Source organism: Salvelinus fontinalis, chromosome 9, assembly GCF_029448725.1.
Source record: "Salvelinus fontinalis isolate EN_2023a chromosome 9, ASM2944872v1, whole genome shotgun sequence".
NCBI lineage: Eukaryota > Metazoa > Chordata > Actinopteri > Salmoniformes > Salmonidae > Salvelinus > Salvelinus fontinalis.
Window position 1 is genome coordinate 19,326,260 of NC_074673.1, and position 10,772 is coordinate 19,337,031.

A 10,772-nucleotide genomic window follows, 5' to 3' on the forward strand; every position below is an offset into this window, starting at 1 on the left:
TCTGTTAGACTGGCTCAGAGAGAGAGAGGGGAGAGACCTAATTTGCAAGGCTTTATTTAGTTTTAGTTGTATACTTAAGCAATAATGCCCGAGGTGGTGTGGTGTATGGACAATATACCACGGCTAAGGGCTGTTCTTAAGCACGACGCAACACAGAGTACCTGGATACAGCCCTTAGTCATGGTATATTGGCCATATATCAGAAACTCCAGAGGTGCCTTATTGCTATTATAAAGTTACCAATGTAAAAATACATGTTTTGCCATACCCTTGGTATACGGTCTGATATACCACGGCTGTCAGCCAATCAGCATGCAGGTCTCAAACCACTCAGTTAATAAAAACATTTTATAAAATATGATTTAGTTTCAGTTTCAGTGTTAGGGACAGAAAGCATGGGAAGCAAGGAGCCATTTAGGTTGTTCACTTTTCTGTGATTTTTGGGACGTCACTTCCTGCAACTGGGGGGGGGGGGGGGGCAGTAATACATAAGGTATTGGGTCAGGTCATAGGTTAGGTTAGCCCTTTTCAAGACTCCAATGCGACAATGGAGTCATTCCATGTCCAATTTGATTAGCTGAGGTGATTTGGTGAAGTGTGAAATGCTCTGTCTAGAAGCAATTGATCATTGATTGCGATATGGTTTTGGAAACCTTGAACACTCAACTTAATTATCATTCAAAAATAGCTTTACAATTACAAAAGATAGGTGTTTTACCACAGATTTCCACTGAGATTGTTGGTGTAATACAGCTTCGAGCCAACAGGTTTCTTTTTTTCCTTTCCAAGTTCACATTAGCTCAGGAAGTGCAACGTAAAACACCTCTGTGGGAATCTGCATTAAAACGGTGCACAGTAAGTTCATATTTTGGATTTGTAAAATCATTTTGGGGTGATATGAAAGTAGAATTTCCAAAAACGTCTTGCACACAGTGATTATTAACAGTTCAACAGAGCATAGGGACAGCTGTACATATTAACCCCACTGTGGTCAATTATTTAAATGAGAACCCTACTGTATGTCTGTATGGCCTTAGTTTCTCCAGAGCTAAGATTAAGCTAGGTTAGGTTTAAATGATAAAGTCAATCTCAATGTGACTTGATGGAAGGAAACTCTCTCTCGTCCAGGTTTACACCAATTAAATACTATCTAATTTAAGTAGTACATGTAAGAAGAATCTAGTTAGCTACCTGGCCGTTTTTTCCCCTTGTTAGCTAGTGATAACTGGCGATGGTGATGCACAAGCTAGGCCTATTTGAAAAATCACCATCTCCTGGCTGCATTAACCCGCCAGATTTATTTTTGTTCGTTTTCGTGTCAAAGGTAATAGTTTCAGTATAGTTTAAGTTGTTTGAACAGGTTTATTAATTATTTTATTTCAGTTTACTAAATAGTTTTCTCATGATTTGTTTTAGTTTACTATAATAGCCTTGGCACACACATACACACGCACAAACGTACACACACGCACACGTAGGTACATAAATGTGGTTGATTTAAATCCCTTTAAGTGTAAATGTTTATCGTGATGCAGGGAGAGATGCAGATGGAGAGTGAGTGGAAGAAGTTCAAATAGTTTACTCTTTTGAATGTGAATATGTGTTTAACCTTTGGGGTGCTGTTTCAGGGCAAGCTTGGACGTGTGTGTCTATGTGTTAATAATAGCATAAATGATTTAAACAGAAGCAGCTTTCATACTGAATACAGAAATTATTGCAGCAAAAATAACCTAAATGAGGAGGTGGATTCAACTTTTGCTCTGTTACTGTTACGTAAAGCAAGACCATGAATATGCAAGCAGAGGAATTTAGCTTGAAAAACTGGTCGTTTAGGTGATCTCAGATTTCTTCATAACAGTGTGTATATTGAATTCGATGCATTGTAATAAAGGGAGAAAGAGATCTGCTCATACATATTGTCTACACTGAACACTAAATAGATAAACAGACTGGATTAATGGGTGCCTGTATAGACTCTCACCGCAAGGTCAAATAAAAGACACAGTGCTGGATATTGACATCCTAACACACGCACTTAGTCATGCGCGTGTACGTACGTACATGCACGCACGCACGCACGCACACACAGACATCCTTTCTGCCATTAATAAAGGCATTAAAGTGAAGTACATAATAATGATTCAAATGTCAATAAGAATACATTTCAAAGTGATTTCCCATTGTTGACCTCAGAGAGAAAGTCCAATATTATGACAGGAAACAACTGCATTATCTGTAATAATCCAATCATTGGGCATAGCAGAAGTGATTGCAGTTCACAAGTCAATAAGGTGGGACAGAGAATGGAATTACACTTCATGCTGATTAAATGAATCCTAATATAATCCTAGCAGACCCGGGAACATTTCAAGAACATTAGCTAATATTCCCATTAAGTTCTAGTTAGTGTTTTATTTTACATTTGGATGTTCTCCTAACTAACATTTTTCCAGAAAAACAGAATTAGTTCTGTGAAAGTTCCCAGAACATTCGTTAGGTTGCGGCAAAAGTTCTCATAACACAGAAACTGTCCAGTCGTGTTGATAATTATACAATGTTAGTATAAAACATTCACTTGATGTTGCAAGAATATTCCCAGAACACATTTCATCTGTTCTTTAAATGTTCCCAGAATGTTTCATTAGGTTGTGGAAACAGTCTGGTGGGAACGTTGTGGGGACATCTGAAAAGATGAACTGTACAGTTGTGCTGGTGATTATACAATGTTCTTTTAGGTTGCAAAAAACATTCACCTGATGTTACAAGAACGTTCCCAGAACACATTTTTATGTTCTTTAAAAGTTCTTAAAACATTTATTTAGGTTGTAGGAACATTGTGGGTACATTACAAGAGACACAAAAGCACAAAATATGCTCAGTTGTGATGATATTCATACAATGTTTAAGTTAGCTTGTGCAGGACATTTCTTTATGTTGTAAAAAAATTGACATAACACTGGGTTCTTTAAAGGTTCCCAGAATATTGAATTAATTTATAGATGTTGTCTGGGATGTTGCAATAATATTATTGTGATATTCACATATTTTACATAAGAGGTTGCAGAGAACATTCCCACAAAGTTGCAAAATATTCCACAATTTCCAAATAAGTCACACACACACACACACACGCACTGGCACTCGCACACACACACACACACACACACACACACACACACACACACACACACACACACACACACAGACACAGACACAGACACAGACACAGACACAGACACAGACACAGACACAGACACAGACACAGACACACAGACACAGACACAGACACACACACACACACACACACACACACACACACACACACACACAGACACACACACACACACACACACACACACACACACACACACACACACACACACACACACACACACACACACTGACTTCAATAGACAAACAAAACACAGACTCTGCTATACGGGCTTAGCACCAGGTTCGCACCTTGCCTATACACTGAGTGTACAAAACATTAGGAACACTTTCCTAATATTGAATTGCACTCCTTTTTGCCTTTGGAACAGCCTAAATTTGTCTGGCCATGAATTCTACTTTGTGACGAAAGCATTCCACAGGGATACTGGCCCCTGATGACTCCAATGCTTCCCACATTTGTGTCAAATTAGGTGGATATCCTTTAGGTGGTGGACCATTCTTGATACACACGGGAAACTGTTGAATGTGAAAAACCCAGCAGCGCTGCAGTTCTTGCCTGGCGCCTGGCTCCTATTACCAAACCCATTCAAAGGCATCTTTTGTCTTTCCCATTCACCATCTGAATGCCACACATACACAATCCATGTCTCAATCCAGCCAACTTGAGACAAGTGTGGGAAGAATTGGTGTCCACATTCCTGTGGAATGCTTTCGACACGTTGTAGTCCACGTTGAATTGAGGCTGTTCTGAGGGTTAAAGACGGTGCAACTCAATATTAGGAAGGTGTTCCTAATGTTTTGTACACTCAGTGTAGATTGGTATGATCATGTCACCCTTCTCATTGTTTTATTTTTTATATAAAAAATATATGCTTATGTATATATTTTTACCAGCCCACCCAACTCAACAATGGTCCAGCCCATCTGGCATTTGCCAGAATTGCCAGATGGCCAATCCGCCCCTGGAAACAGACACATGCGCCACATGCTAGATTCTCCCTTTTTAAAAACGGTCCTGTGCAGCTGAAACATTGTCAGGCACGTGCATAGATAAGGCTCTATCTGTGCAGAGCACATGTCCCTTTGCCATTCCAGTATTGAAAGTGCCCTTTTGGGATGGTGGTATAATTATTTTTTATACATTTGTTGTCATTGTTGTTCGGAACCCACTGCCCGCAAGTCGTCTTCAAGTTTGCCACCCCCACCCTGTCCCTTGGTTGCGCCTGTTGATCTTGCCCTGTACGGAGCTCGCTCGCGAGTCGCGCCCGGTTGCATCTTTTTCAAGTCTGCCCTGTATGAAGATTTCAAGCTCCGGGTCACCAAACATGCATGGCTTGAGAGATGCGATTACCATTCTAGTGTGTGTAGCTAGATACCTGGTTTAAATATTATCAGTACTGCCACAGCAGCATACCATTGATTAACACTTGATTTAGCCTCCATCATCATCAATATTTCGTCTGCTTGGCTGATACGCACAGCAGAGAGAGACAAAACGACAGAGAGGTAAATTACAATCAGTAAAATAAATGGAGCTAGCTAACTAGCAGATTTACATCAATCATCAATATCAATACCCTCTTTTCCCCATGTCAATCATGTCTTTAGGAGGCACTGTAACTATACTGAAAAAAATATAAACGCAACATGCAACAATTTATAAGATTTTACTGAGTTACAGTTCATATTTGGAAATCAGACAATTGAAATAAATAAATTAGGCCATAATTAATGGATTTCACATGACTGGGAATACCAATATGCATCTGTTGGTCACAGATACCTTTAAAAAAGGCAGCGTGACATCTCCTTCGCATAGAGTTGATCAGGCTGTTGATTGTGGCCTGTGGAATGTTGTCTCACTCCTCTTCGATGGCTTTTGAAGTTGCTGGATATTGGCGGCAACTGGAACATGCTGTCATACACATAGATCCAGAGCATCCCAAACATGCTGAATGGGTGACATGTCTGGTGATTATGCAGGCCAACTGGGACATTTTCAGCTTTGTTTCAGAACATTCAATTATCTGGCAACAGCTCTGGTGACATTCCTGCAGTCAGCATGCCTATCGTATTCTCCCTCAAAACATCTGTGAGACATCTATGGTATTGTGTTGTGTGACAAAACTGCACATTTTAGAGAGGCCTTTTACTGTCCCCAGCACAAGGTGCACCTGTGTAATGATCATGCTGTTTAATCAGTTTATTGATATGCTACACCTGTCAGGTGGATGGATTATCTTGTCAAAGCAGAAATGCTCACTAACAGGCATGTAAACAATTTTGTGCACAACATTTGAGAGAAATAAGCTTTTTGTGCATATGGAACATTTCTGAGATATTTTATTTAATCTCATGAAACATGGGACCAACACTTGACATGTTGCATAGGCCTATGCTAAAAAAAAAATATTCATGTTAGCTACAGAGGCATTTGGTATGTTATGAATTTCGAGATATTAATCATGAAATTATTTATTTTTCAAGAGGGGGCTTTTTTCCATTTACCTCATTTGGTAGTATATTTCAAATTCCAATATCGAACGAATAAATAGAAGACTGGTCATGGGGCGGCAGGTAGCCTAGCGATTAAGCGCGTGGGGCCAATAACCGAAACGTCGCTGGTTCGAATCCCCAACTAGCTCGCTATCACGGGTGACCTGGCTGGAAAATGAGCAAGATGAGCAAGGCACTTGATCCCAATTACTCCTCTGGATAAGAGCTTCTGCTAAATGTAATGAAATGGAACCAACCATTTCGAGGGGACCGTCCGACACCATCCTTTTCTACACTACCCTAATATGTACACCATAAGCAAACAGTGAGCGATTTGTATTCGTCAAAATATAATTTCAGAAAAAAATGACATGTTAAACTTAGTTCTAGGCTAACCTCTGCGCATCAAGTAGGCTAGACTTATTCCCTTTCAATTGACCTGAGGCAAATATGGTCCGTTTTATTGAACTAAATAAAATATGCCAGTTATCTCCATGCCATATTTAGAATTAAACTTCTGAGTTGAAGGGGTCAGAGTCGAGTTTTTAGACTGCTACCGAGCACAGAGCAAAAGTGTGCTCCAAAAATAATGATTAACAAAAGTGGACCGGTATGGGGACCTGCGTCCGGCGTCATGTGAAGTGTGCTTAAAACAATCCGCATGTGTAGCCTAGTAGTCTAAATAAAGTGGAATATTTAATTTGGACTGTTGTATTTCTCTTGAGAAATCAAGCAACAGGTGAAATGATTTCTGCACAACACAGCGGAAGATAGACAACATAGAAGAATAGTTAAACACAACACGTTATTAGGCCTACAGCTTCTAGAACATCATAAAGCGAATGTAGGCTTTTCTAAGCAACAAACATTTGTTTTGCTTTAGGCCTATATTGTCCTCCTAAGAGGTGGGTACAGTATAGCCTACAGCAGAGCGGGAGGCAACACATCTAGGCCTATTGAGATTACAAGACAGGTCTAAAACGAAAACACAGAAATTAGAACTATTTCCCGAAAGCTATTATGAATTTAATTTTACCCTTTGAAGTAGGCCTGATTTCTCCTTATCCACGACAATATTAGGCTAATAAAACTGGTGATAAAGTCAGCATTGCAATAATTTGAACATGCATGAATAATAAAAATAACATAAATGAAAGCTAAGTTTCCATTCATAAACATTTATTGATGAATGGTGGAAATGTAGATATTCCATTTGAAACATGTAGCTCAAGATATTAGTCGCCGACTGTGTTGTCCAAACAATATGTGGTGACATTTTATAGAGCAACATTAACTTATTGAACATCACATGAATATTTTACAATTTGAGTTCCCAGTCGTTTTGTGATCGGTTAAGACCCACGGCGTCGCGCGTACCATGCGTGCAATAGCTCCAACAATTCCATAATATTCCTAGAAGGACACCTTCAGATGAAGGGATTTCTCCTCCTCTTATTGGTGAATCGTGATAACACTTTTGATCACGTCAAACTGAAGCTTCACCTGATTTAAGAGCATGCATATATCAAAGACAAGACAAGAAAATAAGAAAGAAAACCATTTAGTACATTTGGACAAAACTGATATAAAAGTAGGCTTATATTTAATCAAAAATATTCTTACAATATTCCACACAAAAAAAAGCAACCTGTTGTGTGACAAGATAACATGATATTGTCTGAATATTTACTGAATTAAAATATGCCCTTTTGAATTATAAAGGAATCCACAGGAATCCTGAAGTACAAAATGCCATCAGATTTAAAAATATAGTGGGCTACACACACTGAAAGCAAGACGGTATAGAACACAACGGACTCCATTCTAGAGACGATATAATTCAAAATGTCCTGTCTGTCTTTCTCCAGACATACTGTATAAGCCGAGCCTGACACGTGAAAGCTGATGCGTCAGCAGGTTTGTGTGTATAGAGAATGATTCTCGATGTCAGACGGTACAGCGAGACGTGAGGAGAGGAGGAGAGGTGAGTTGAGGAGACCGATGGATGATGAAGACCCTCAAACTTTTTGGCCCAAATCACCAAAAAAAGTGATGAGTTCAAACTATAAAATGTATAAAACGGGTTCGACGAAATCTTCACAACAATAGTAAAAGAACAGCAAATACCGGACATGGTTGGTTTAGGATAGGCTATAACCCTAACCCTAACCCCTCAATTCAACCCGAGACCTCGAAGCCAGTTCCACTTCCTTTTTCATTGTGCCCCTCTAATCAGGGACTTATTTAGACCTGGGACGCCAGGTGGGTGCAATTAATTATCAGGTAGAATAGAAAACCAGCAAGTTTACGGACCTAGTGTAAGAATTTAATTAAATACCCCTGGTATACGCCATAGGCTACTGTTTGAATGCTCAAAACATGAACAACATTGATAATATGAGAATGTGGCAAATTATACAAAGAAGACAGGCTGAATGAAAGCCTATTGAGAAAGGTTTGGATGCACAGATACTTAATGATTATTGTACACTTTTGAGGGAGATGTCAAACGAAACAAACCGCACACATTTTTTCTTTTTACTTCTTAAAATAGATACAAAATAACGACGGTAAAATGAATAAGATGCATGGAGGATATTTAACTACCCAACCCTATTCTCATAAAATATCGCAACAAAATGTAAAAACAAAATAAAACGTGTTATTTGTATCTTTGCCACGCCACAACTTTATGCACAGAGACTTTATACATCTGACAAAATGTAAGACAATTAATTTTCCTCTTTTAAACAGTTTTACTATTTTTGACGCCGTAAAACTCACATGAAAAACTCTGGGGACGATGAGGTGTTGTCAGATCCGTTTTCCCTGCAGCCGTTGGTTATGAGCTTCTCGTACTTGTCCTTGTATGCGTCTCGCTCCCTGGCCAGCCGCGATATCTCCGCCTTGAGGTGGTCCACCTGCTGGATCAGCTGCGTCTTCTCGCCCTCCAGAACATGTCTCTGCTGGACCCGCTTGTAGCGGCAGGACTGGGCATAGCCTCTGTTCTTTAGGGTCCTCCTCTTCTGTTTCAGCCGGATCACCTCCTCCTTGCTGACCCCGCGCAGTTGTCGGTTCAGCTCCCGTACTGACATGGTCACCAGCTGGTCGTCCGAAAACCGGTCGTCCAGGTCCAGGTCCAGGTGTCCTATGTGCTGATGGCTGCCTGCCGAACTGACGTTGGACGGGACCCCGGTGGAGGGGTGGTGTCCCCCGGTGTGGTGGTGGTGATGGTGGTGGGGACCTCCGTTCTGCGCTGCCGCTGCAGCGATAACAGCGGATACCACAGCGGCTGCTGAGCCCATCTCCTCCCCGGCCATGCCGCCTCCTGCCCCGGCCACCCCGGCGAACTGCTGCCCTCTAGCATAGCCATCGAAGGACTGGAGATGGTGGCTGCTGCTGATCAGCGCCTCTACCGCGTCTTCGGGGCCGAAGCCCAGCGCTTCGGGATTCAGCTGCTGTTGGTAGCCGCTCATCCAGTAGAAATCCTCCAGGTGAGCCTTCTGCTCGCTCCCGGAGCCCGGGCTGGGCGCCGAAAAGCTTGGGGAAGGGGGAACCGAGCTGCAAGGCGTGCTCATCGGGGTGGAAGACAAGGATCCCCCGGCGATCAGGCGGCTGCACTGGCTGATGCTGCGATCCGGCTCCACCGGCTCCTTTTTCACTTCAAACTTCATCAGATCGAAGTCATTAACATATTCCATGGCCAGGGGACTGGTGGGCAGGTCGGAGTTGCTCATTGCCAGTTCTGATGCCATCCTGCTGCTGCTGAAAGCAGTCCTCCAAAGGGGCTGAGCAGCACCTGTCAAAGCGGGCTGCTGTGACATGCACTGAGCCAGCTTGATTTCTTTATTTATTTTATCTTCCAAAAAACGGAGAGAAAAAACACAAGGGTTTCTAGCCTAATTGCGCAGCGCACGTTTTTTTGTTATTTTTTTTCTCTCTCTTTAGCACTCTGCACAGACGCACCGGAGTAGCGCGTGCGTCTCTCTCTCCTCCGTTTTCTCCCTCTCTTTCTCCTTGTCTGAGCGCAGTTCTGTGTGTTTCTAACATTTAACACTTCATGCCTTATTTTAGGATTAGTGCGCCAAATTGAAGGAGTTTCACGTGCCGTGTCACAGGCAAATCCTTGCCTTGTAGAGAAGGAAAGAAAAACAAGTCCACCCCAGGCTTGACGGAGAGAGTGGTTTTTTAAAGCCATCAATCCCTGCAGACGAGTTCAAACGCCTTGCTGAATTTTATAGGCGTCCTAACATCAGGGCCCTGGGCTCAAATATGAAATTTGTACTCACAGCCAATGAGCTATCTCGCTTTGAGGGATAATTAGCATAATAGGCATAATAGTAGAAAATCCAACATTTTGGAAACTCTGGGAGCCCTCTCTGGAATGCAGAATAAAGACAGTAAAACAAAACAAAGAAACACCACATAGCCTATTGGTTATAACGACTTTCAATGAATGAAAAATATGTTCATCCCATTTCTTTGAATAAAGTAGGGATACCTACATACATTTTGTCAGCATAATAACAAAAAGGCATAGGCTATGTTTTTAAAACATTGGGGTTGTAGGGCCTAAAACGTAGGTTATCCAATTGCTTATAACATGTCGAAGAAGGTTAGTTATGTAGTAGTAACACTATTAGTGTTGAGTGTAATTATTTCATTGTGGAAAGATGGGGGTAGATGAAGGTAAACACTTCGCTTACCGTGAAACATTTACCAGCCAAAGTGGCCTCACTTCTCTCAGTCTATGCGTGTATAAAAAACATAATTCAGAGCTATTTATAAGGCTCTGACCTAATGGACATGTTCAATTATGTTTACTATGTTCTTCTGATACCACTTCAATTTGGGTCGCGTTCCCCTGCTCAGACGTCGCATGCATCAACCAATGGTTACGTGCCACGTCATCGGCTGTGTCATCGACTGACAGATTGCTATAACATATGATGTGGTTAGCTGATACGTGCAATACCTATCAAGGCGTTGTAAGATCTGGCAGGCGTCAGCAACAGCTGGGCAGAGGAACGCGCCTATTCTCTTGTGGCAGTTCTTGATCAGTGAAGTCATTGAACGTGCACTCGTGTTGTCGATACGGTTGT

At 41.5% G+C, this 10,772-nt stretch overlaps 1 protein-coding gene across 1 annotated transcript in view; it reads right to left on the reverse strand.

Annotated features, from left to right (window-relative positions):
* The window catches only part of LOC129862218 (transcription factor Maf-like), a 14,360-nt gene extending 4,485 nt beyond the window's left edge, over positions 1-9,875 (reverse strand). The window contains exon 1 of the mRNA XM_055933648.1: positions 8,455-9,875. Coding sequence (XP_055789623.1) covers positions 8,455-9,494 — 1,040 coding nt within the window. The 5' untranslated portion in view covers positions 9,495-9,875. The remainder of the gene's footprint in view (positions 1-8,454) is intronic.
* Between the last annotated feature and the right edge of the window lie 897 nt (positions 9,876-10,772).